Source organism: Rattus norvegicus, chromosome 5, assembly GCF_036323735.1.
Source record: "Rattus norvegicus strain BN/NHsdMcwi chromosome 5, GRCr8, whole genome shotgun sequence".
Classification (NCBI taxonomy): domain Eukaryota; kingdom Metazoa; phylum Chordata; class Mammalia; order Rodentia; family Muridae; genus Rattus; species Rattus norvegicus.
This window is the reverse complement of record NC_086023.1, coordinates 72,551,022-72,578,535: the sequence shown is the minus strand read 5'-3', so window position 1 is coordinate 72,578,535 and position 27,514 is coordinate 72,551,022. Positions and strand designations below refer to the sequence as shown.

Sequence of the window (27,514 nt, the reverse complement as noted above, 5' to 3'; positions counted from 1 at the left end):
GGTTGACTACAGGGCCTTGCACATGCGAGACCAGAGCTCTACCACTGAACCAAACAGCCGACAAAGTGGGAAATTAGTTTGTATTAGTCGTTCTTAAACCCCATGAAGTAGTTTCTCCTTGTGGTACAGATAACAGATTTGATGTATAGAGAGACTAAGGAGTTTTCCAGATGTCTGCACTGCTAGCATTTGACTGCCGATAGTCTGACACCAGAAGTAGTATGTTAGACTATGTTAAACGGTGACTACTATGTTAGACTGCCATTTATTTATTGGTCTTTTTGAGACCAGGGTTCAGGTATCCAGGCTGATCTGGAACTCACCATATAGCCAAGTCTGCCTTTGAACTCCTAATCCTTCTGGCTTCCCTCCCTAGTGCTGGGAATAGGTGTATATCACCATGCCCAGCCTTACATCACTTTTGGTGGCATAATTTTTGAAAACTTCTCTATCAGCAAACCTTGACAGTTCTGACTTTTCTCTTACCTACGTCCGGCACCTCACAATCACTCCTGGGTCCTGATGGTCCTAAGTCGGTTACATTTGCCTTTATACTTTGGTCAGTATTCCCTGCCTGTCCTCTGTATGTCTGTCACTTTCCTACCTGGTGGTAAATTGTCTCTGCTTTGATGGGCGCATTCATGAGTCACAGAAAGTGAGAAACATCACTTTAGCAGTGAAAACTGGGTCTTGAGGGAGCTTGCTCTGAATATCAGATTTTACAGGTGGGGAAGCTGAGGCACAAAGTGTAGAGGTGATCTTCTAGATCAGTCAGGAAGAAGCTGATCTGGGGCCAGAGGCTGAGCCCTCCTCATTCCAGTTCTCAATGTTTGTTCCCTTTCCCAGTCTTTTGCAGCCATATCACAGCACCAAGCTTGAGGGAGGAGGAAGTGTAGGCTATGGGTTTCTGTGTCCAGGCAAGGAGTCAGGAGTGCACTGTCCAGGAGCACAAGACGAGGGCAGGGTTAGCTCCTGAGCCAGTCTTCATCGGACTTGATCCTGCTGCTTCTTGCTCAGTGCTGCATTTGCATTATGCTCACAAGTTTAAAGTTACTAGGATTAGAAAGATAGACAGATTTAGTCCAACGTAGTTTACTGGCGAGTCCTTGTTGGAGTGGGATGTAGGGACACAGTCCTTGGACACAGGTGGCCTTTGTAGGATACATCATTGCTTACCAGCTTGTCTGAGTCATCTCCCTTCCCGATTGCTAAAGTAAATCCATTTTGAGAAATCAGAAAGAAACACAGTTGATTTCCAGTCACAGACACTTCATGAGCAGAACAGGTACTGCCAAGATCTAGCCTGGCTCTTGGACAGTTATTGGAGATGGGGCTCTAACGGACACAGGCTCACTTACTCCTGAGGTAATGTCAGAACCTATTGGATACAGGCTCAGTCCTGAAGTAACGTCAGAATCCATCTCCTGGCATCCTTATAGGCCGGGCCTTTAAAGGTTGGCTTTACTTTATCCTTAGCAACTGCTGTGTCACTACTGTCTAATCCATCCAGTTACAGTTTTGTAGGGATGGGAACTTGCGTGAGCCTTCGGTGGCACTTTCTTAACTCACAGAATAAAAGCCCATTATGAAAGGGCAAAAGTTTAAAGCCCCTTGATAGCCACAGTGCTTGGACGTTCATTGTAGGATGCCCTGGTCCTACAAACATCTGTACCCATGGCCTAGAGCCCAGAACAGAACCTGGTACTTATGATGTGTGTGATAAGAATCTGCCTGATGACTGGTGAGTGTGTTGCTGGTCTGTTATTTGAAGGTCTGGGAGCATCTAGGAGAACTAGAAAGAGTGTGCAAAAGCTTGGAGCTGAGGAACCCCAGCTAAAGGCAGCATTGGTCTTGTGTCCTTGGTTGCAGATGACTCTTAAGAACTCTCTGTCTCCATTCACTGTGCAGACTCATGGGGTCCATCAATCAGAGTTAGTTTTCCAGTGTTTCTCTTGGGCAAAGAATACATTGAGTTGAGTTGCAAAAGGGTCCAAAGCTCAGTTTGGGTCCAAAGTACCAGTCAGCTAGTGTGTGGGCAACAGTTATTCTATGCAAACAGTGTTTGGGACAGGAAGGGGGTGGACTTCAGGATATCAGGATCTTCCTCTGGCTTTGGGCTTGATCCAGAGGCCAAGGTCTCCACAAAACAGAAGGGACAATGTGAGGTGGCCAGATGGACTCTTTGTCTTTGCCTTCAAAAGAAAGAGCAAATTCTAACTCTTAAGTAAGTTGGAAGACTGCTGGTAGGACAGTCTGGAATGAATGTGAGAACGATTAGGACTCTTGCTTCCTGAGTAGTTAGAGACTGTCACAGTGTGTGGGAACTCCACTTCCCTTTCCTGTTTCCCGGAACATTTCTTCCTGTCCTTAGTTCCAGCTCAGTAACCTTGGTCATGGTTCTCGTCCCAGCGTGGCCAGCCCTGTGCCTTGGTGTTCTCCAGAGCTTTGGTTTCCTCTTCTAGAGATGAAGAATGTGAGGACAAGCCCGTTTGTTGTTTCTCTTAGATAAATGTTTGCTGAGCATCCATTACTTGTGGGAGATTGTGCCTCGTGTACAGTGATAAACCAGACAGGCTTTGTTCCTGTCCTTAATGGAGCATAAGAGTTTATCGAGGGACGAGGATGTGAAATGTTAGCAGCACACAAGTAAAAATATCATTACAACATCTGGAAGTGTTAGGAGTAAAGCAGTGAACTGTGGAAGTCAGGCTTGAGTAGGGTACTTCATGGCACTCAAGCCTGGAGCCCCAGAATGGTAGCAGTGTTGTTAGCATGCACAGATCAGGGGCTCAGACTTCGGGAGACACCATATTTTAGGCTGAGAAAACAGAAAGAAGCCAGGGGCACTGGCTCACTAAATGAAGAGCGCCTGGAGATGAATTGGAAGATAGATCCTCCAGTTAAGGACAGACAGTTGAGTTTGATTTTATATCTGAAAGGAGCCCTTTGGGTGGGCCCAGCATGAGTAATAGGACTCATCCTCTGGGTCTTGATAGCGAGGTAACTGGAGTGGTGGGAATGGCAGGAAGCGTTTGCCATTCTGTACACACACACACCGACTGATGGACTGTGCTCCTTGGCAGGGCTTGGCTCGCACGTCCTCATCTTTGTAAATAATCTTTATAGTGATGAGATCTGATGTGAGGCTGCCCTTGAGTGCTTCAAAAGCACCTTTATGTCTACTATGCTTTCATTTTCACAATAATTCCGTGAAGTCTGTTTCACCGATGAAGGGCACACCATTGGTAAGTTAGTAAGAGAGGTGTGGGATCTTCTGGCTGTCAGTCTAATGTAGAATGATGTCATTGGCATCCCAGAGAGCTATATGTGAAGCCAACAGTGCACGTCTGTAAGCTCAAACCCTATCGGCAGCATTTAGCTTGTACCTGGTGTTTGCTGTTTCAAGTGAAATCTTCTGAGGGTCGTATGCTTACAGCACTTTCTTACTGTTATGTTGGTTCATTAGTCCAGGATCTCAGGAGTAGGAATACTGGACAAGATGAAGTGGCCCTTGAAGTGTGTGATCAGATGTCCTTCCAAAAGACGGGCCAGTTTTAACAGTCATTACGAGGGTTCTGAGTGGTTTTGCATCAGGCTTTAGCGTTCCAGGGGATAGGTATGGCTTATAAATTGTCCTTCCCTCTGGCTTTGAACTGATTAGGTTTGAAGATTTCATTTCAGGTTTTGCACATATGATGAAGTCTTTGACATCAGGGACAGATCAAGTTAAATCTGTAATTTCATATTCACACCATGCCTGTAAACTTTGTAAAACAGTAATTCCTTCCCTACTTATTTTCGGTACATTTATATAAAACCTTGTCCACATAGGGACATTTCTGAAGTTGTTCATTTGGAGATTTGACGAGTGTTGGTTGCTGTGTAACCTTTCTCATTGCTGAGGGGTTCTTCAAACGCCTGACAGGAAGCGGCTTACAGAAGGACTGATTTATTTTGGCTTGCAGTTTGAAGGTGGCTGGTTGCATACATCTGCATCAGGGAACTGCAAGGGATAAATGTCTTTCCCTCTTTATATTCAGTCCATTGGGTGATGATGCCCATATTTAGAGTGGATCTCTTCCTTACTCAATTAAGACTCTTAAAAATACCCTGTCAAGGTACACGCAAAGCTGTGTCTCTTTAATTTCCTCCTTTTTTGGTACGGGTTTCAAGATAGAGTTTCGAACTCATAAAGATTCACCTGCCTCTGCCTCCCAAGTGCTGGGATTAAAGGTGTGTGCTACTACCGCCCAGCTCCTCCACATTTCTTAATCCAGTCAAGTTGACAGTGGGTGGTAACCATAGAGTTAGTTACCTGGTATTTCCAGAGTGCACAAGTCTTCCTTTGGTGAGCAGCCTGATGTTTGGGCAACCAGTTGTCCAACTTCCCCTTTAGCTTTTGAAAATACTCAACCATTTTCCGTTTGTTTATGAATTTTCCCACTGTCATTAATGTTTTTTATTTGCCCCACATTGTATCAACTTAGATAATCATTAAAGGTGTATACGACACTTATTAGAAGGCTTCCTGTTGGTTCTGATTAATTTACCACATTTCCAATTCATCATGGTTAATTCTGCCATGTTTCTTGGATTAGTGACCATGCTGCAGACAGAAAGCATATTTCCCTCTCCTTGTTCTTGGTGTCCGTTTTCTCTGATTCTTTGTCTCTGCTCCATCCAACCCCAGCACCTGTAGCTCAGTGTTAAGAAACAATCACTTCATTTTTCAAACATATAATAGTTTTTGTTCGTTTTGTTTTTTGACTACTGTTATTCAGAAGATCATTTCCCAGGGCCAAATTTTATTCCACTGATCTTTTTGTGTTCTTTAGACATAACCCTCGAACCACCCTAAAGCCTTGAATTAATAAGGATAAATCTTGAAGGTAAGACCATCACTGCTATATCCTTAGGCTCGATAGCTAAGTGCACTCGTGCAATGACTGGGATGCAGTGTGTTGGCTTCTGCAACCCGGAACAAAAGTTAAGTGTGAATATCCACGTGGACAGTGAACGTCTGTAGTGTGTGCGGTTTGGCACTGCCCTAAATGAAAACGCAAAAATGGCTTGGTGCTTATGGATTCTTACGATGACGTCAGAGCTGCTAAGCGTGGTTATAAGCGGCATCATTTACTGGAAGCAATGTTTGTTTCTCAGAACTTCACAGCAGCAACTCTCAACTGAGGGCATGACTCTTCCTCCATCCTGGGACATTTCACTGGCACAATTTCAAGTGTGCCTGTGCTACTGGGATTGAGAGGTAGAGGGCAAGGGCGTTGCTGCTAAACACAACATAGTTTGTAGTAGAACTGCTAACAACTAGCTGTCCTTCAAAGCCATAGGTGTCTTACTGAGAAGTCCTCATGCAGGTGTGCCCGTTCCTCATCCTCGGGTTAGAGATGGAGAGTTAGAAGGGAATACGTGTGTGCTCTGGGATTCCCTCAGACAGCTGTGACTTTGATGACAATCACTTCTTGAATACAACAGTTCCTACCATTGCCACTACATGGTGGGAAGATACGGAGTTGGTGTAGCCATGAAGGACTTTCAAGAGTTTTCAGTAGGATCTTCTAAAGGCACAAGTGCCATCTTTGTCCCTAAGCTGTTTTATTCACTCCCTGTGCTTAGGACAAATGGTAAGTTAGAGACGAGGAGAAGCCTGACTTTGATTAGTAGATCTAGAATAGCATCCCTGGAGAAGTCAAGTTTAGTTTCTAGAGGGAGGGGATGTGGAAATACATAAAGTTCTGAGCTTAGGTGTGTTTGATGGTTAGACAGACACAAAAATAGTTCTGGAGGCATAGGGTAAAGAAGCATAATTAAATTGTATCTCTTGTGAGCTCCTTGATTTTGGTGGTGTGAATGTTGTATGCAGAGTCTCCATCCATCCATCCATCCATCCATCCATCCATCCATCCATCCATCCATCCATCCATCCAATTAGTGCTCAGCTTAGTAGAAGCTTTGAAAGGTAAGGAGTCTACATGTTCTACATGGTAAGGGAAAGCAGCAGGAGCTAAAGGAAATTGGTGTGCTTAATGGCGAAGAGAAGAGGCCCTTAAGTGAGATTGGCTTTCCTTGGGTAATTTATTAATCAGCCCCAGTTCTCTTGTATGTAAAGTGAGTATTACAGTAATAGTCCTAATTTGGATGTCTGACTATAAAAGATATGTGTGTGTGTGTGTGTGTGTGTGTGTGTGTGTGTGTGTGTGTGTGTGTGTTATGTTGTGGGTGTTGTGCAAATTGGCTATCACGATTAGCACTGTCAGTTTCCTTCATATCTCTTTCCCTGACCTGGTTACAAATTCTGCCTTCACCTCCTGAAAATGATGTATTAGATTTTCTTCTGGTGCTTTGCTGCCAGAACTGTGGTAGGAAGCATTCATTCTTTCAGTGGATGAACATACTCTGACCACGTGATGCTTTGCCGGTCTTAAGTGTGGGGCTCCAGAGGTGTCCTGAACACAAGGCTTGCTTTACTGGCCCCTATATGTGATGAATTAGAACGTGTGTCTCTAGCGTAGCACTGTGAGAGGCAGCCTGGTGAGTCCTGTACAGATTTAGGCATGAAGATTTGGGTTCTAATGGTTCTTAGTTTTTCTGAACCTCCATTCTTCACTTATGAAATAGTGTCATTGCAGCCTTTATGAACTAACTGTTGGGGACAAGAGTCACAAAAAATCACTTCAGTATTAGCTATAACTGTTACCCGCCTAGAGAGTTAACTAATCTTGTGTCTGTGGAACATGTAGACGTTTTTAGTCTATGCCGTGTAGGGAGATTTTATTGTTTTCTACTGGAGATGCCTGCCATTGTCAAATAGAATTTCATGTGACCTCTGGGATCAAGTACAACTGGCCGCTGGTCTTGGCTCTGCTTAACTACTGTTGTGGCTTGCCCTTCCTCAAGCAGTAGACTTTTCAGTGTAAAATGGGAAGAATGGTAGTTCCACACCCACAATGAGGTTCTGAGGATTAAGGAAGCTAACCATGTAGAATGAGCCTGGTACATATTGGGCTCTCCATAAATGGCAGCTTCTGTTGATCCTGTTAGTTGAAATAGTGGCATCAGAGCCTCAAGACAAATGACTTGTATATTCTCAGCTTAATTTTATACTTTTCAGGGTTCATTATTCTTTAATTCATCCATAGCCATGTCATTAGAAGAAGCTTTATTCCTAAAGATGCAGGCTTAGAACGTATTGGGCTCTGTGCCCGTGTTCTTGGTTAGTGAGAGCTATGTTTCATAAATGTTGCTATAGTGACCAAGTAATATATTATTGCCCATTGGATCTATCATTAGATATATGCTAATGTAACTGTTTCTCCTCTGCTATATGATTAAGTTGTTTGTTTACAACACTTTACAGTTATAGCATTTCAAATTATGTATACAGCTTTTTGGGTTTGGGTATTTTTGTTTGTTTTATTTTGTTTTTGTTTTGTTTTAACTTTGCTCTTTCAGATGAATTCCCAGGAAGATTATGCTTGGGCAAAGGGATAAATGTGGCTTGGACTGCATATTGCCAAACTTCTTTCCCAGAGGGATCAGCTGATTTTTGTTTCCATCTTTCTGATTTTGAAAACTTCAGTTCACTCTCTTACCCAATACATGCTTACCATGTTGTGTTTAGCCCTTGCCATGTTGCAGACTTACTTAGAACATAGTAACAGAGGGGAGAAGCTCGTGTGTAAACACAGCTCTTAGGCCACTCGCTGATAAAGGCAGAGTGTACCTGGATCTCAGAGGAAGGGCTCTGGCCTTACCGGTAGGGAAGTTATTTTCAGTGTTTAGGGATTCCAGGCTGTGTTCTCTGGTGGAAAGTCATCCCCATTCCCCACCCCTAACCAGTTTACAGAGGTGTAATGGACAGTAAAAGTAGTGTGGTGTCATGATTTGCAATCCGTGTCCATTACCCTCTCCCAGAGGTGTGGGAAATACATTTTCTAGGAAGGAAAAGAGAAAAGGTTTGCAAACGGAGAGGTTTTGCTGCTTCCTTGGGGGTTATTAACAGACATCTTTAGTAAGGTTAATCTTTTCTTCTATGATCCTGGCCATTTTATATCTTAATGTGCTCTTTGTGTAAACTGTTCTTTATAGTTTGTGGTAGCTGGGGTTCATTATGGAAAAGTTAAAAGAAGACAAAGGAAGCATAGAAATGTCATGGTTTTGTTCTGGAATGTTCACAGCTACTATCTTGTTGCAGTTCCTTCCCAAAGATTCAAAAATGAGCTTGATGTGACGCCATAGCGAAATTCTTAGAAAATTCAAAGTTACTTATTTAAACTAGGAAAACCAAACAAGGTTACAAACAAACAAAAACAAACAAACAAAACAAAACAAAGCAAAAATTCCAAATGCCCTTAATACTCCAAAGTACCAGTTATCCAGAGACGTTTACTTCTGATCTCTTCATAGACAGGAATATCGAGATCATGACAAACCGTAGTTTATAAGACTGTTTTCTATGATGAATTGTGTGCCCATTGAGATAGATGTTAAGAGTGCTGTGTGGAAGCCAGTGATGGGGGCAAAGGAACTATTGAGGTTTGTGGGGGTGTGGGCATAGGAGAAGGGCTTCCTGGCTCAGGGGGAAAGTATCGTGGTTGGTTCTTGAAGCCTGGGTAGAAGGGAGCCTGGAGAAGTAGGCAGCAACCATTGCTATGGCCTTGAAGAAGACAAAGGTGCGGAAAGGGGTGTTCCAGGAGCTCACACACAATTCAGTGTACTTAAATCTTGGAGAGTGAAGGAAGTCCGACATGACTGGAGTCAGTCAATTGCTGAATTTCTCGGTGGGTTTCTCAGAGTCCAGTAGCAGTTGGCTACCATGTTATCTTTTAAATTCATGCTATTGTGTCTTATTTTCTAGTGTCAGCTGTTACTGGAAGTGGCCTGGCCTCTCTTTATCTTCCTGATCCTGATTTCTGTCCGCCTGAGCTACCCACCCTATGAACAACATGAGTGTGAGTATCCATGGACCATGCCTGAGACTCAGTGATGACCAGCAAGATCCAGAGTGAATGTAATCTCAATTGAACCTTTTCAAAGATGCTGTCTACGGGAAAACACCACAAATAGCTTGGAACAGAAAATCTGGCTTTTATTTATTTGTTTTGTTTTGTTTTTGGTTAGGGCATGAACCCTGGAGTTAAATGATGAAGACAGTAATGATAATAATCTTACATATTTTAAAATCACGATAACAAGATAGCCTCAGGGTCAGAAAGTGATGGTTAAAAATCACCCTGCGGTAATGTTTCAAATGCCAGTATCCAGTTCCCTCTTGTGGTCCTTTTGTTTGCATTGTCTTTTAACCAGTGGTTGAAAATCATGGAATATATGTTTGAACACGTACTTTCTAAAGAGAGTATGCATATATGTCTGTGTGTGTGGGTATGTACACAGGAGTAGGTGCCCGAGAAGGTCAGAGGTGTCAGACGTCCTGGAGATGGAGTTGCAGGCAGTTGTAAGCCATCTGATGTGAATTCTGGGAACCCCACTCAGGTCCTCTGCAAGAGCACTTTGTGGGCTTAACCACTGAGCCACCTTCCCAGCTCTGAGAGGATTCGCGGCCTTTGTGTAGAACATCTCAGTTTGTCTAACATAACATTTCATTTCGTTCTCAACAGTCTTGTTATAGTAGACTTTATTATCATTTGCTTTAATTTCTTGGTAGTTAAACTGGGGCTCACCCACCTATAATGACTTGCCCAGATGTACATATCTAGTAGACGTGGAATACAGTTCAGGCCGCCTGGCTCTCACTCACAGAGTTTTGAAGGCAGCCTGGACACCCCCTGTGTCACCATGAACGAGTGATTTTTAGCTTCTCTGTAAAAGAGAATAGCAAAACCTAATTTGCACTGTTTTTGCCAGAATGACCATTTTACAGTCTGGCTGTGCTCGGTGGACAGATGGAACAACAGTTTAAAAGGTCCAAAGAATTAGCATTTGTGTAGGAGTTTTAGCTGGGAACAAAAGCTCTCTGTCCCACACCCTTGTCTTAGCACTCACCAGCTCCTAGAGCCCCGCAGGCTTAGAAGATTGTCTTCTTCCAAGACAGCACTGAGGCCACAGTTACCGTTTTGATTTCGTTCCTTGGTCACCTTCCCATCTCTTACATAGCATGTAACAGCATGCACTTACATACAAGTTTGCTGATAGACATCCTATATGTTCAGGTTACACCCAGATACCTCGGATACATTTCCTCGGACATAACTTTCTGATTTCTTCAGTTAAAACAGCGGAGCAGAAAGCTAAGGGGAAGCTTGCTGACATATATATGCCTCTACTCTGGGAACAGAGGGCTAGTGTGAAATTCTTCTCTGTATATCTTTGTAGTCCAGGTCAGAGTCCTCAAGGTCTTCATGAGCCCTCTGGCTTTTTGATGTCCATTACATTATTTGACTGGCGTCCTGGACACCAGTGTCTGTCTGTCATTCTGTTTCTATTTGCTCATAGGATGGGGTGAAGCATACAAGGAAGGGTTTTTGCTTGCCCAGTGGAAGGAAAGGTTGGGTTATATAAATCTCTTCTATCTCTGCCTTTGACCTACACTCGCCTATCCTTAGGGCGAGCATCTGCAGTTTGAACAAGGAGAGTCCCATGGTCCTTGGAGTACTTGGTTGGGTTATATAAATCTCCACTGAGTGAGGAGAGGCAGCTCATTAGGCAAGGGGCTGTGTTTGGTTTTCCTTGAACTGTTAACAGGGAGATAGAGAGATTAGCTGAGTAAACATTCAATAGGCCAGAGTCCCTACAGAGACTGCCCATGGGGGCCAGATCTTGTCACACCCTTCCTTGTTGCCTCTGGTTGGAATAGGGATAGAAGTTTTCAAAGATTGAAAGGTTTCCAGTACCGATGTATACAGTGAGGTGCAGCTCAGCCTTTGGTTGACTTTTGGGGAGTCTCTATTAGCATATTGACTGGAAAACAAAAGGGCGAAGAGTAACGGTTGTGAGATGGAAAGAGCTTTCTGTTCCCTATGCACAACAGCTAGGGGAGCACACTACACGATGGCGAGCTACACAATGGCACTACAAGATGCCTCAGAAGTTCTAATTTGATGATTCATGAGCCTTTACCTTGTGCTGGGCCCTCTGTAAAAGTGTTCCACCTTCTAAGCCAGCCTGGGCTGCAGAGTGAAACTTTGTCTCATAAAAATACAAATAGAATCACAAGCCGCCTGACTGATAAGAGCTCTTGTAACACCACTTGCACTGTGATCAGCGTTTTACAGGTGAGAACACGAGGCGTTGCAGATTGGCTTGGAGATTGGCTTGTCTGGGCCTCGCACATGGCAGGGACAGAGGTGTAAATCTCTATTGGTTTGGCTCCAAGATCTGTGACGATACAAGCTAGTCGTTACCTAGAGCCATGGTTCTGAATGCTTGCCAGATCTTCAGATCACACTGAGCATACGATGAGAGCCGGAGCCAAGACCTTTGTGCCTCAGCATGAGCAGGCCCCTGGAATAACAACCCCTGGCGGGAGTGCAACGTTTTCCTTGATTCCCATAAGCAATATTTGTAGATCCTCGCTACAGACCGACCTGTGCTTTTGAAGACTCAGACCTCACCCAGACATGCCAATCATTGTTTGTAAGAAACTACTAAATGTGTAAGGGAAAGGGTGAGGAGTGACCTGGTGGAGGTGGCCTCATTTTATCGATGAGTGAGAGAGGAACAGGAAAACTGAGATAGTTCGACAGCTGACTTCGGTCTCAAGGGAGCATGCTTTTGAGGTGCTGTTGGTGAACCTTTGGGCTGTTGGAGGAAGTGAGGTTGACAGACTTTTGCCAGATGAAGGCAGGAACAAGAGTAGTCTGAGGAGAGTGAGGTGATGGTGATGGCCACAGCTGGAAGGGAGAGGCATGGGCTGGGATCCTGAAGATGAACTTTCTATTCCCAGCCATGAGCATCTCTGAGTTCTTCACCAGCTGCAGTGTAAGGGAACTGATTAGGTCACTGCCCAGGTCCTTCTTTGTCGCTTAGAGGTGAGGCTGATGGTAGGGATTGAGCAAGTGGGGACCAAGCACATGCTGCTTGCCAAGTACTTGGTGTCCATGGTCTGATATATCCCATTTATTACATTCCCGAGGTTGGGATCATGAATCCCAACCTACAGGTGACGCCAGATAGAACCATTGTCATCCTTACTTGATGCCAGATTCCTGTCTCAGAGGAAGCAGGTCTTCTAGGACATGGTGAGGGGCTGGAGCAGTGTCTCAGGAGTTAAGAGCACTGGCTGCGTGCTCTTCCAGAGGACCTGAGTTCAGTTCCCAGCATCCACACAGTGGCTCACAACTGTCTGTAACTTCAGTTCCAGGGGGCTTACGGACCTCTTTTGGCCTCCATGGTTATCAGGCATACACATGTGCACATACCTGTATCAGTCAAAGCACTCCTATAAATAACATTAATAAATCTAGGGCATGGCGAATGAGACACACAGATGTGAGAGGATCGTGTTAAAATTACTTCAAAGGTCTGATGTTTTCTCTGTGTTTTCTTCTCGATTTCAACAGGTCACTTTCCAAATAAAGCCATGCCTTCTGCAGGAACCCTTCCCTGGGTCCAGGGGATTATCTGTAATGCCAATAACCCTTGCTTCCGTTATCCAACTCCAGGCGAGGCTCCCGGTGTTGTTGGAAACTTTAACAAGTCCATGTAAGTACCAGATCAGATTTTCTTTCCAAAACTTGCCAGTTAATACTTATCCTTCCCTTCTTGGAGAGGTTTGCATGAGAAGCCTGCAGAATGAATGGAGGGGGAATTGCCACCAGGATTTAAGAGTCACTGTGATTGTGTGATTGAATGCTGTCTACTCAAAGTCAGTGCCTCCGTGAGACTCGGCAAGCTCCATCTGATCTACTCATTCAGACTCTCTACTATTCCTCTCCTATGGCTCTTCTTCTAGGAGCCAAGGTCATGGCACAGGAAGGGTCTGGGTTCTCCAGCACCTCAGAGCCCAGGGCAGGAGTGTGCTGTTCTCTGCTCTCAGGTCATTGCTCTGACCGCTGGAATGACTGCAGTGTTATTGCTGTTGACAGGTTTTTCCGTCCCTGAGTGGGAGCTGCCCGAGTGCTTTCTTAGTGTCTGTGTTCCTGGCTCCTGGCTCTAACGCTGGGATGATGAGTATAGTGTGCATCTTCCAGATGAGATGCTGAAGATGCCCCCGATGTGCAGAGTCACAGAGTTAGAGTGGACTGGGGACTGTAGGATGTGCTGCCGCCTGGAGATGGTGCCACGGCTGAGACAGTCAGGGCCACGTTCTAATGTTCGTGCATAGGTTTTGGACTTTGCATTGGCACTTTCACGCATAACAAAAATATTAAAACATATCAGACTGTTAGTATACAGATGCATGTAGTGAGCAAACTCATTACTGTATGTGCATTCTTGTTATATATGTTTCTAATTCACACTTTTAATAAATGAAAATGTTTTATGAATCATTAGGCATGTCTTGGGATAGAGGCATGGGCTTATTATGGACATTAGCCTTTTGTGTGTGTGTGTGTGTGTGTGTGTGTGTGTGTGTGTGTACACATGATGTGCACACACGCGCATGCTCATTTGCATCCACGTGTGAGCTCATGCCAGCAGATGGGGTGATGGCTAGGGAGTAGGGAGGCCAGGCTGGGAAGAGATAGCTGGCCTAACCCAGGCCTATTCTATTTCTTCTTGTTCCCTTTACAGTGTGTCCCGCCTATTCTCAGATGCTCAACGGATTCTTTTGTACAGCCAAAAGGACACCAGCATTAGGGACATGCACAAGGTCCTGAGAACATTACAGCAGATCAAGCATCCCAACTCAAGTAAGCAAAACCCTTCCACTCAGGCATCCAGAAATGGACATTTCCCTGCCCATGTGGCCTAGGGCTTGCTCTCCAGTTTGTCCCCAAGTGTCTTTCTTTTTCTTGTGGCTGGATGTCTGGTTTTCCTTGAAGGAAGAATTGGAAACCAACCTAGAGAAGCTGGTTGTCCCAGACAGTGACTGGGGATGCAGGCCCCATCCAGAACGTCACAGGATGGCCATTAGGGCCAGTTGGAGCACAATTTGCTGCCAAGGGCCTTTTTGAACTGCCCATAGGATTTCCATGCATAGACGGATTTATAGATGAGATATTTCTGTGCATATGAGAGCGGTTAGAGTTCTAACTTGTTATGGGTAAGTAAAAGTTAGGCACCTGTTTTCTAAAGGGAAACTCATTCTTCTTCCTCCGGAACTAGCCATTTGGATAAGCCTCACAGGCATTTGAATTCTGATCTTGAAAAATTACAAGCTTTACCTCAGATTTGCTAAGTAGCTGGGCAGTTAGTTCCTGGCATGCCACTGAGGAAGTGTCTGGGGAACATACAATTTGCTGACCAAGACTTTGGCTGTAGAGATTGTGGCAGTCCCCTGGGCAGTGGCCTGCTAGCAGGGGGAGGGGCAGTGTTGGATATTCACTGGCAATAACGGTTTGCACAGCGATGACTGAGAAGCCTTCAGCAAGCCATCAGAAAGCGCTGTTGTTTTAAACTATGCCAATGATGAAGTACTCCTCTCACTCTGGGTCAACAGTGGCTGCTGCTCCAGGAAAGTCTTTTTACACACTTTTGACATTTTATGAGGAGATGGACTGGTCTAGCCTTTGCTGAAAGGCCTCTCTCCCCAGTTTGTGAAAGAAGCAGTGGTGTCAAGTGCTGTTGCTGACATGGATTGGTGAGAGCTTGTTTTCCTTGGGTGGGAGAAAAGGCATTTCAGGGAGCTGGAGAGCTGAGAAATGATCAGAGCTTGGTGCTTTCCCAAAGGACCCAAGTTTAGTTCTCAGCACCCACCTTGGGTGGCTCACAACTGCCCGTGACTCCAGCTCCAGGATGTCTACTGGTCTCTTCTGGCCTCCAAGGGCACTGCACTAACATGCACAAGCCTCTTACACACACACACACACACACACACACACACACACACACACACACACACACACACACACGGTTCTTAATAAGAGGCATTGCTGTGTGGACTCCATGGCCCCAGACAGATGAAGTGTGGCTTCAGTACGGAGGTGTGGGCATGTTCTGGTCTCTGATCACCTGTGGGGAGCTCGAAGCCAGACTGTTCCTGGCAGCCAGATCAGCTGCTGCTGCTTCCTTCCCCTGGAGGCCTCTGGTCAAGGCTAGGCTTTTTCTGTCACAGAGGGCCTCAGATTGTCATGCAGTGGAATTGGGTTATTTTTTCTACCACCAAGAAACAGGGTAGTGCAGACAGAAAGTGCCGGTGTGCATTACCGTGTGACTTTGTGAATAAGTTACCCAGTGCCTTAGGGGTTATCTTTTCTTATTGAAAATGGGTACAGTCTGAGACCCATCTAGGGTCAAAACGGTCTTTGACACCTGAGGTAACATTTAAAAGATGAGTCATGAATCTTTTTCTAAAGGATTCTTTTTTGATTTATCTATTTTGTTTTATGTGTGAGAATATTTTTGCCTGCATGTTCGTGTGTACACTGTGTATGTTCGTGATATGCATGAGGCCAGAAATGGCCGTCAGAATCCCTGGAACTGAGTTCCAGGTTGTGGGGAGATGCCATGGAGGTGTTGGAAATACACCTCAGACGAAACGTTCAATGTTTCTGAGACATAATTTCTTGGATTAATTATAATGATATTATATCACATACAGTATAATGAGATCTTACACCATTAATATGATAATTCCTAAGGTGCAAATCTGACATGTGTCTGGACATAGTAGATGCTTTGTTCACAGAAGCCAGTGCTGTCTTCATAGCATTGTCTTCATTTCTGACCATCTGTTCTGTTCTTCTGCCTCTGACTTTGTGGGACCGACTAAAGGAACCGGCAGAATTTCCAGTTCTTAGTGGAAGCTGGCCTAGAGAGCAAGGTACTTTTCTCCTGTGAGCAACTGGAGTCACAAAGAAAGATTGGGGAAAGAAATGGCAGGGTGTACCCAGCTCTGCTGAGGGGAACTCTCTTTCAGTTTTCAGTGTCCCCTTTGCCCTGCAGCTAGTTCTGTTCTGTTTCAGTTTGCTTCTCTGTCCTGGCTAGTCAAGTCCTTAACCACTGAGCTACATCTCCATGCTCAGCTGGTCTTTGACTTTCTATCATTTTTTTTTTAATCTTGCAACAGAAAGCCAGGCCACAGTTTCAGGGCAAGCACATAAAAAAATGCTGCCTCCTTCTCTAGGAAGTGGTAACATTTTGCTGATTTTGAACAACACCCCACAAGTCTGACTTGGAGACTGGGGTGTCATTATTGATCCCTGTACTATCCTCTCATGAGGTAGCTTATGCTGTGTGTTGATTGCCCAGACTGTCATGTAGTATTTGCCGCTCTCTTCTAGAGAATTAATCTAATTCCGTGTCCGTCAAAAAATCCCAGAGCAATTTTTGTATCTGTTTCTAGAGTCTTTCATTTTTTTCCATCTAAATGTCCTCCGCTCCTCTTACTCAATACTTTTCCTCCCAACTTCTGCCTCTCAGTGTGTTTGTGTCATTCCAGAAGTTTACCAGAAATGACAAAAGTATTCTAGCAGAGAGGAGAAAGGGACTTTTGCCTGTCTATGGGCCCTATACTTCTGTCCAGGCATCTGAGATTGCATGAGACCTTTGACGTTCTTGTCATCCTGTTGACTCACTGTTCATGTATAACCAAACTCAAACTGCAGATCTCGTGAATACACAGACAGAACTGCAGTGACTTCTCCTTCCCCTAACTGTACCTCTGGCTTTTTGAGTTAACAGACTCTATCTGTCTTTTCTTATTTACATTGTTAAATCTACTTAGCTACTTGCCTATGTGGTCATGGCTGGAACCACCGCGTCCTGCTTTGAGGTCCATTTGGAGAATTCATCTTCATTACCGCTGCTCACGCCATTAGACTGGACACAGGGACTCTGTAGACACAGGAGTCTACTCAAATGCATTTGCCTTGTCTCCAGGTCTCCTGGGATACAACATTGCTTTACTCAGAAACTGTTTAGTCTGTGTGTGGATTCATGGACCGGCTGCTTGAGGTATTCAGCCATGTGCCAACCATGCTCTCCCAGGTGCTGAGCCTGGGGTTAAGGGCTTCTTCCCAGCGGGAATCGATACTGAAAGTGGACTCACCTCCACTTTCAGTTTACACGGTCAGGGGAGTGACATCTGAGGAATGAAGCACCGCCAACCCTGGCGTCCCGATTCACGGTTCTAGAAAGAGCCATCTTGTACTGTTTCAGTAATAGTCGAGCTTCAAAGATTAAGTTGTGGACAATTCTTCTATTTATCATTGAATCGTGACAAAGAAAAAATGAAGCCTTACAGATGTGCCTCACCCAGTTTTCACATTGCTGGAATTTTGGGTCACTTTATTGCTTTTCCCCCCCTCTAAGCCAGAGTATTACCAATAGGTCGAGTGGTGGCTAAGTTAGTCTGGGAGTTAGTGTGGTAAAGCCGTCTTCCTTTCCTGTCATGCTTGAAGCTCAAAGGCTATAAGCATTGGCTAAACTCTCAGAAACTGCAGAAAAAAGTGACATGTCTAGATTGTGACCCTGCGATGTGTAAACTTTCAAGGTCAGGGCTTTGAGTTTTATGTGATATAGGAGTTGATTTCTGACTGGACACAAATGACAACTTTTAATTCTGACTCGTCAAAATGTGCCAATGTTGCTCAAATGGCTATTGAGAAGGAAATGATGAAGTTAAGAAAAGTATGTTTCATGGTGAAATTCTGGAGAGCAAGGTGGTAAGTGGCTGAAGGTTGGCAAACGGTGGTGTAGGAGAGACGCAAAGCTGTGTCAAGACTGATTTGGCAACAAATTTAGGTTCGTGAGCATGAGGGTGGCACACAGTAAGTCAGAAATACATCACTTCCCTCCTGTTCCTGGCTGTTTGGCCTTTGACAAGTTGCTCACTTTGTCTGGTCCTTAAGCGTCATGGTCTAACTTTTGACATCTGGTTAAATGACTTGATGATGCTTCAGCTTAGAGTCTGGCTAGGTCCTTGGAGGGGGACACCTGTGATACAGGGGTGGTTTGTGTTACCCACAGGGCCGTAGCCTATTCAGGGCATGAAGAGGCCATGGCAGTGGCTGTGCTCTGAGCAGCAGTGTGGTAGCCTGGTAAGCCTGAGAGCACCTTTAGAGAGGGCAGTGAAAGCGAGTCTGATAAATACCATGCCCTCTCTCCTCACCTGATATTGTCAAGTGTAAGCGCTCTACACAGCACAGGTAACTGTAGAACCACTTCCCTTGTGCAAACCAGGCCCCGAAGGCTCCACATTCATACTAAGTCAGTCTTGGGTCTCTTTCCCCCACTTTACCTCCCACGGTGATTTCCCTGGGTGTGCTAATCTGAGTTCAGAGGAATAACATGTACTGCAGAGGTCGATATTCGCTCTCATGACCCTCTCTGAGGTCCCCGAGCAGGACCTAGCTATGTGTTTACTCACAGATAGGTATTTTAAAATCTGAAAAGGTTAGGCAAGCACTACATGAATTCCAGGCACTGGGGATGGAGAGGATGTCCCTGCCCATTAGGGAGAGCCATCCCCCCCACAGCCTCCTTTCTGTTCCTGGCCTTTGGCTTACCACATCTGCTTCTCTGGGCCCAGGTCTTGGTGACTCTGGCCTTTCCCCCAGGGATGGGGAGAGTAGGAGCCTCAAAGCAGTCCTTTTTGGTGGCTTGTCACCCACTGTCAGAGAACATGGTGTCTGGCCTGCTACAGTTGGCTGTGCCCTTGCTGCCGGTTCCCTTTGAGCTACTTACAAGGCTCTGCTTAGGGATAAGCAGCGAACACGTTCATGCCTGCTTCCTGCTGAGCTTGTCTTCCTGGGGATCTACCTTCTCTTAGTGTCTGCTCCTTGTCCCATTTGCCTTGGATTACTGTGTCTTCGGGGCTAACTACTGGACCTGAAGCTGGGAAGTGCTTATTTATGCTGGGGGCTAAGGATTCTGACTTTTCCAGGATAGAGCATCTTCACAGTCTAAGACATTCTCATTCATTCTCTCCCTCCCCCACTTTCTCTCTCTCCATTCCTCCCCCACACCACATTTTTTCCCATCTTTATTAACTTGGGTATTTCTTATTTACATTTCAAATGTTATTCCCTTTCCTGGTTTCCATGCCAACATCCTCCTAACCCCTCCGTCTCCCCTTCTATATGGGTGTTCCCCTCTCAATCCTCCCCCCATTGCCATCCTCCCCCCAAGAATCCCGTTCACTGTGGGTCCAGCCTTGGTAGGACCAAGGGCTTCCCCTTCCACTGGTGATCTTACTAGGCTATTCATTGCTACCTATGAGGTCAGAGTCCAGGGTCAGTCCATGTATAGTCTTTAGGTAGTGGCTTAGTCCCTGGAAGCTCTGGTTGGTTGGCATTGTTGTTCATATGGGGTCTCGAGCCCCTTCAAGCTCTTCCAGTTCTTTCTCTGATTCCTTCAACAGGGGTCCTATTCTCAGTTCAGTGGTTTGCTGCTGGCATTTGCCTATGTATTTGCTGTATTCTGGCTGTGGCTCTCAGGAGAGATCTACATCCAGTTCCTGTCAGCCTGCACTTCTTTGCTTCATCCATCTTATCTAGTTTGGTGGCTGTATATGTATGGGCCACATGTGGGGCAGGCTCTGAATGGGTGCTCCTTCTGCCTCTGTTCTAAACTTTGCCTCCCTATCCCCTCCCAAGGGTATTCTTGTTTCCCTTTTAAAGGAGTGAAGCATCCGCATTTTGGTCATCCCTCTTGAATTTCATGTGTTCTGCACACACCACATCTTCACAATTAGTTAAACCCTTGTCTAGTGAGTCCCCCCAGGGACTCCTGTAGGCTCACCATTACTTATGCTGATCTAGGGACAATCTGTCTGGTTTGTGTGCGTCCTGTAGAAGTTCTGCATTCTTTACAGCTGAAGCATGACCTGAGTGGTGTGGCTAGGGCTATCCGTTGTGTGGTATGGCTGGATGCCAGATAGCTGATCCCTTATGTACATGGGACTCAGCCAAGATCCTAGCTCCTAGCTCTTAGCTCTTAGCTCTCTAGGTGTCTGGCTCTGTCCCAAGTGGCAACCACACTGATACACTTTAAGTAAGGAAGTCCAGAAGGTACTTTGGGGTCCATAGAAGACTATTTTCTGGTCCTTTGTGATTGGTAAGGAAAGGCAACCAGGGCAGTTGAGGGATGGCCTCAAAGCTGTGCCCATGTGTGCATGTGCTCCACAGCCTATGGGAGTGACACTGTCCATGAGAGCTGTGTTCTTTCAAGTCAGGCATTGTCTGCTGCAGCCTCTATCCTCTTCCACCAGTGCATACTGTGGTGACTGCTCACAGCCTGTTTCCTTGCCCCAATTTCTTGTTCAGGGGCTTTTCAGATGCTTTCTCTCCAGGGTACAGAACCACTGAAGCTCCTGAAAACTTTTCCGAGAAAGAACCAGGACTGGACTGAGTATGCCCCCAGGTTGTTGAGGTGGAGACCGGAGGAGATCCAGGGTCGATCTCCAGGGCCGTCTTATGCATGCTGTCATCCTGAGATACATTTGCTTGTCTCTGTCTCTTTAGCTAGGTGTCATGTTGAGGCAATGGCGTGGCTTCCATTTTCACGTATTCAAAATACAAAGCTGGTTTGGCCTCTCTATTGTGGCTTAGACCCAGGTATCCGTGTTTCCACCTGCAAGCATGCTGGTTTTGGCTTAGGGAAAATGGCCATGCTGTTTTGCCTGTCTGTTGACACTGACAACTCCTGATAAGGATCTTTGATTCTGCATTAATCTTTGAAAGTCACAGAGACATGAGCTCCAGGAGGCATAGTGGTTGTGGTGATAGGGCAAGGAAGTTGGCTGAGGCCGGGATTTGAGGACAGGTGTTGATGAACCGTGAACAGCTTTTAAATATCCCCTGAACTGGACAGCCAGAAGAGCTGGGTTCAAGCTCTGCTTCTGTGGCTGATCAGTTGTTCCCACGAGTAACTACGTAACACTACTGTGCCTCGGTTTCTTTAAGATGGGCTAATGCTAGCACCTCCTCAGGGATGGGACAGCAACGAAATGAGCCAATAGGAACAAGGCCTTCCCATACTGACCTGATACACAGCACGTGTCAGATCTCCTCCTTCATTCACTTGTATTTGCACACTTATGGGAGGTAGGCCATTTCTCTTTGTGCACATGAAATTCAGAGAGGCTAAGTACCTTGCCTGAGAAACCACCATTGGCAACTGATGGCAGGACTAGAATTTCAGTCTTTCATACTTCATCGCTGGTACATCCTAGAGAGAGTTGCCCTTGACACCTATGAGGTCCCCACACACATACAGACAGGCCGGGATGAGGAAGGAAAAGAGCTTCTGTCAGATTTCCCTCCCTCTGGCTTCACGTCCAAGCTTCCTATGTAGCAGTCACCACGTTTTCCCCAGGCCTATCTCTAAAGGCCATCTCGTGACTCAGAGCTACTTCTCCTTTTTTGTCTGAAATTCTGCCTTTTGTTTCATCAGGGCAGTTGCTCAAGTTGGGTTTGCAGCCCCAAACGTCTGGTCTTCTGTCCTCACACCTGACACCCGTGTGTGTCATCTTGTTGTGAGATCTGATGACGCGTGTCAGCATGTCATCAAAATTGAAAGCCTGTGAAATCCTTGGGTGATTGCCATTCACGTCCTGTGTGTGCTTGTCAAAAGTTTTGACTCAAGGTTTCAGACTTTCAGAGTTTGAAACCTTTCTACCTCCATGGTAGACATGAGACATGAGCTCCAGGAGGCATAGTGGTTGTGGTGATAAGGAAGTTGGCTGAGGCCGGGATTTGAGGACAGGTGTTGATGAACCGTGAACAACTTTTAAATATCCCCTGAACTGGACAGCCAGAAGAGCTGGGTTCAAGCTCTGCTTCTGTGGCTGATCAGTTGTTCCCACGAGTCCTGTCAAAGCCAGGCTGTGCCCCAGAGCCTGGGCTGTTGGTTGCTATCCAGGGCAGAGGCCTGGCTCCAGCCAAGCAGTAGTCAGGGGACTCAGAGCTCCAGTGCACTGTTGAAATATTGTTCGAGCTAAATCAAATCAAAGGTCAACTTTACCCAGACAAGCATAGAAAACACAATTGCATTCAATTACAGAAAGCCATCTTACCCCACCATATCAGGCTGCCTTTTCAAAAGCTTGACTTGTGACCATCAGACAAGAGTGTCACATGTCTCCTGCCTTTCCTGTATGAGATTTGTTTACCCTGTGGGTGGCAGAGAGCAGCTTGGGTATAGAGTTTGGTTCCCCCTGAGAGCATTGTGCTTCAAGCCCGCCCACCTTGATTGCATGGAAGGACCGAAAGGCAGTGTTCAATTGACTCTGACTACAGACAAGGTTGGGCAGGGTAGCGATGACATTTTACATTAAAAGATTTTCCCCTGGGGATTTAGCTCAGCGGTAGAGCGCTTGCCTAGCAACCGCAAGGCCCTGGGTTCGGTCCCCAGCTCCGAAAAAAATTAAAAAAAAAGATCTTCCCCTGATAATATATATCCATTGCACATCGTTTCATGTCATATAAGGATATACTCACATAGGTATGCTTTGTATGATTGGTCTGGTGTCATATAAGGGTGTATTCACATAAATAAATTGCATGTTTGGTCCTATGTTATATAAGGGTATGTTCATAGGTATGTAGAGTATGTTTGGTCCCATGCCATAAAGAATATACTGAACATAGGTATGTATGCATTGTATGTTTGGTCCTGTGTCATGTAAGGCCATACTTACACAGGTATGTTCTGTGTGTTGAGGGTACTCCTCTAGTACACTGTCCTCTCCTTTGGCTCAAACCTTCTCTGACATCATTCCTTCTGTTTTCCTAGACAATGGGCTTCTACCTTCTGTTCTATGTATTTATGTAAAGCCTAGGACACACAAGTGAGCGAAAAGCATGGAATATCTGTCTTTCTGAGACTAACTTAATTCGATTAATAGTATTAATCAAATCTCTGATTATATGTATTTTCTCAAAAAAGACATAGCTTTGTCCTCTATGGCTGAAAAATATTGAACCTCTTTCTCTGTTGTTGGACACCTAAGCGTCCTAACTTGGCCGTTCTAAGTTCCCTAACTTAGCTGTTATGAAGAGAGAGCTTCAGTGAACATTGATGTGCTTGTGTTTCTGAGCGGAACTTTATATTTTTTTAATGAGCTACCGAATTTGGTTCATTGAGGCAGCATTAGCAGATCAGTACTAATTGTCCCCATTTTATTGATGAGAAAACTGAGTCTGAAAAGGTTGTATCTGTTGCTCAGTGCTATGGAGTTGTAACGTGGGTCCAGGTCTGTGTGACTGGAGATTCCACATCTTTCCACCACACCATATGCCCTCGTTGCCTCACTTCAGTGTGGGGAAGCATGGTTGGCATCACCAGTTTTTTACTTTAGAAGGTAACACAATTCACTTAGTTGCTAGTAGAATGGAAAGAACTAGAGTTTTGAAATCGAAGTTGTTGGGTTTACATTTGCCTCAGGTTTGTTTTGTGACCTTGAGCCAGCTACTCCCTTCTGGTCTCTTTCCTGCTTTGGAAAAACAAGGATAACAACAATACCTTTCTCGGAAGCTGGTTTTAGAGATTCTGGAAATTGATCCGTGTAAATGTGTCTGAGGCTTTGTAAATACGAGTCGTGTTTCCTGCCTCAAAGTGCCACCACGTCCTGCTAAGTTTATTACTTTTGGACATTAGAAGAAATAAGGCGAAGTGTGCAGGATGCATATGAGAGTTCTCCTTAAACCTTCCTGGAAAGAGTCCCACCTCAGTCCCTCACTGGCACGTTCATCTTCCTTTCCTTCTCTTGTTCCCTGGTTGTCTGTCTCTGTCTTTCTCTGTCTCCAACTCTCTGTTTGTCTCTGTGTCTCTGTTTCTCTGTCTCTGTCTCTCTCTGTGTGTGTCTCTATGGGTCTCTCTCTTCTGTGTGTCTTTCTCTGTCTGTCTCTGTGTCTCTGTCTCTTTGTGTCCCTCCCTCCCTCCCTCTATCCCTCCCTCCGTCCCTCTCTCCCTCTCTCTCTGATGCACTCAGGAGGCCAGAAGTTGATGTCAGGGGTCTACTCACCTGTTAAGCTATCTTATCTACCCAGCATGCTCTAGAGATCCTGTGTCTGCCCCCCAGCTCCCGGCCCCATCCCCTCTGAGCTGCTTCACCAATCCCTGTTTCCTGGGTTTTTCAAGTTCCCAGGAACTTCATCCTGTTACAGCTGGTCTCAATCAGTTAGAGACAAAGTCATAGCTTAGAACTGGGTAGCCTAAACTCGCCCCTTCCCCCAGACTTCCCATCTCTGCCACCTTCTGTTAGATTCAGTTTTTCCCTGCTTCTAACTAGTTTCTTCCTACTTTTTGACCTTTCCTTCTTTTCTCCTTCCACCTTCTGAGCGCCCTCTCTGTGCTTTGCATCCCTCCAGTATTCACAAAAGGTTCTCCACAAAGCGTGGTGGCTTGTTTGTTTGTTTATCAGCTGTCCTCTTGTTTTTCCTGTTGGCTTCCTGATTCTTGTTTCTCCTTAGGTTCAGAACTCATTTGCACCAGTGTTAGTGCCTCAGTATTTCCTTTCATTTTCCTCCTGCTTTCTCTGCCAGCCTGCATGTTGTCACCACCTGCTGGCCAGTGAGAGCCACAGTCCTCCCTGGCTCTTTAACCTCTCAGAGTCTTACTAGATGACCTCCAGTTCTAGCAGCTTCTCCCACTTCCTTCTTGTTAGGAAGGCATTGTTTATTTGTTTAATCCATTCTAGCTTCCAAAAGAAAATACCCGAGACTCAGTAATTTTACCCAATAGAAATTGTTTCTGAGGAGCCTGGACGCCCAAGGTCAGAGTGCTGCGGCATTGGTATCTGCTGTGGGCTACCCACTCCTGGAAGGGAAGAATTTTTTACTTTAACCTGGTAGAAGAGACAGAAGATTGAGTCCACCCCTCAAGGTCTTAAAAAAGATTTATATTGTTTATTTTTATTCTTATGAGTATTTGCTTGTATCTATGTGTATGCACTCTGTGTCTCTTCAATCTTCTAAAAAAGTGCTTCATAAAAATTATAAGCCCATCTGGGAGGACTTTGCTCTGATGATCAATTTCTCTTGGAGGCCTCCAGTTTCCCAGCATTCTTATCCTGTCAGTCAGTTACTGCCTTAGAGCATGGATCTAGGGAAAGGTGTTTCCTTCTAGCTCTGATTTCAATGTGACTGATTTTCGAACAGCAGACAGGGCTGCTCTGTTCTTAATCGATGCCCATCTCCTCTTGGATGGCAAGGGCTGGGATTGCGTCATACCATAACCCTTTTGTCGTTCCTGTCTTTGGGAAGCACTGACTAGGTTTTTTCATTTCATTCTTAGCACTGGTAATTGTCTAAAGTTGTACTATTTCTGTTGGTCCAAAAACAAACTTTTGGCAGTGATACTGTTTGCCCCAAACGGTTCAGGGTGTATATCACGGTCTTTTGGGAACTGGTCACCTAATTGTCATAATGATTTTATCAGCATGCATTTTGAACGTATTTAGTTTCCAATTTATTGTGCATTGTGTGTGAGTCATGCTTGGTGTTATTAGTGCTTTCTTAACCCAGAAGCTCAGAGAGCCTGAAAAATGACTTCCAAAGTCCACAGAACTAGTAAATTCTGGAATTTAATGTGGAACGAAATGTGACACCGGTTCATTAGACTCCAAAGCTTCTTCTGAAGTTTCTTTAGAATTCTTCCGAAAGCCATCACTGTAGAGAGAGAAATCTCTTCAGGGCTCCATGACCAGCAGAGCGGTCTCAAGGCGTGCATACCCACAGTCTCGCTCATCCTCGGCCATGCTAACAGTTACCTCAGGGCACAGCCACCCAGCTGCTCTTCCTTCTCTCCAGAGCACCCCACAAAGTCTTCTGGAGACGTCTCACCCCTGAAGAAAGTACATCACAAACTCAACCAAAACAACAGAGACACCAAAGCTGGGGATGATGGTGTTTATGATAGCAACATATGGAAGGTGGAAGTAGGAAAATGAGGAGTTCAAAGCCAGGCTTAGCCACACGAAACTCAGAAAGGAACTAAGGATCCAACCCACTAATAAACAGGTGTGGTTATTTCCAGCCCCCTTGTAGCTGAAAATATTCCAAAGTCTTGTTTATAAGACTAATCAAATAGGCTAAATAAAACCACAAGACTGTCATCCAGCCCCTACCCCCACCCACAAGCCATTTCTCTGTTGGCTGAGCCAGGACTAGTAGACCTCTAACCCACCTCTACCCACTCTGCTGCCACCCAGGGGTCCATTTAAGAAGGGTATGCAGGCCAGGGCTGCTGGCACAGCTTTCTCTACTTCTCCTTTTTCCCATTTGTCTTCTCCACCCACTTCTCAAGCTGCTGATGGCTGTGGTTCCTTTTGTATAGAGCACAAGACTGCAGAGATCTTGAAACTTAAGCTGGGACTTGGAGAGGGCACTGACCGAGAGTAACCCCGGTGGCTGCTGCCAGGGTTTTCCTCTTCTGCCTTCTTCTGTTGTTTCTCCACCCTCTCCTCTCCTCCCCTCCTCTTTTTCCTCCTCAGCTCCTGGGTTCCAGAAGGCAGTTGAGAGAGAAAGCAGGGGTCACCTCCTAGGCCAGGAAGACACCCCCATCTGCTCCCACTGAGTTAAGGCTTCTCTTTAACCTCTATCTGCCTGTGGTATGTTTCCTTAGCTTGGAGTAGAGGCTTGACCCAGATGAATAGCAAGAAACCCAGGATTGTGTCTCACTCTGTCCCAGCCCACAGATGCATCTCATCTGTTTGCTCTTTTTTAGATGCCAGCCTTTTATTTTGTTTTCCCTTTCTCCTCCCCTTTGCCCTGCTTCACTGTGCCCAAAGCTCCTGGGACGCGGCAGGCAGGCGGCTGGTTGCCTCTCAGGCCAATCAGGAAGCTGGGATGGGCAGATGAGATACTTTGATTTATGCTGAAGGGATTGTAGTGCCAGAACTCCTTTGGCCTTTTGTTGGATACAGCTTTCTGTCTTTCTTGATGTTCACAGTTATGTAAATATTCCCAGCTAATCATAATCAGCTCTTGATTTTTCAATGAGTGAGTGTGTGTGTGTGTGTGTGTGTGTGTGTGTGTGTGTGTGTGTGTGTGTGTGTGTGTGTGTGTTTAGAGGTCAGACATCAGTATTGAACTTAGGGTTTATCACTGAACCTGGAGCTACACCAACTGGCCAGCAAGCCTCAAGTCTCCACTTATGTCCACCTCCCCAGCACTGGGATTGTAGGCATGGTTCATGACTTCTGACATTGATGTTGGGGGTAGAAGCACAGTCCCTTGTGCTTGCCCAGTAGGTGTTTTATTGAGTGAGCCATCTTCCTAGCTTCACTCTTCTCGTTCAGATTCTTAATCATTGCTTTCTACATCAACTTAAGAATGTTACTATCGGGGTTGGGGATTTGGCTCAGTGGCAGAGCGCTTGCCTAGGAAGCGCAAGGCCCTGGGTTCGGTCCCCAGCTCTGAAAAAAAGAACCAAAAAAAAAAAAAAAAAGAATGTTACTATCTCCATTTTCTTTTAAAAACATCAGTACACTTTC

The 27,514-nt window shown here is 45.4% G+C and overlaps 1 protein-coding gene across 2 annotated transcripts in view; it reads left to right on the top strand.

The window, feature by feature from the left end:
• Abca1 (ATP binding cassette subfamily A member 1) overlaps positions 1-27,514 on the top strand; it is a 122,888-nt gene that overhangs the window by 18,028 nt on the left and 77,346 nt on the right. For both annotated transcript variants that reach the window (XM_039109846.2, NM_178095.3), the window contains exons 3-5: positions 8,873-8,966; positions 12,534-12,675; positions 13,708-13,826. In XM_039109846.2, coding sequence (XP_038965774.1) covers positions 8,873-8,966; positions 12,534-12,675; positions 13,708-13,826 — 355 coding nt within the window. The remainder of the gene's footprint in view (positions 1-8,872; positions 8,967-12,533; positions 12,676-13,707; positions 13,827-27,514) is intronic.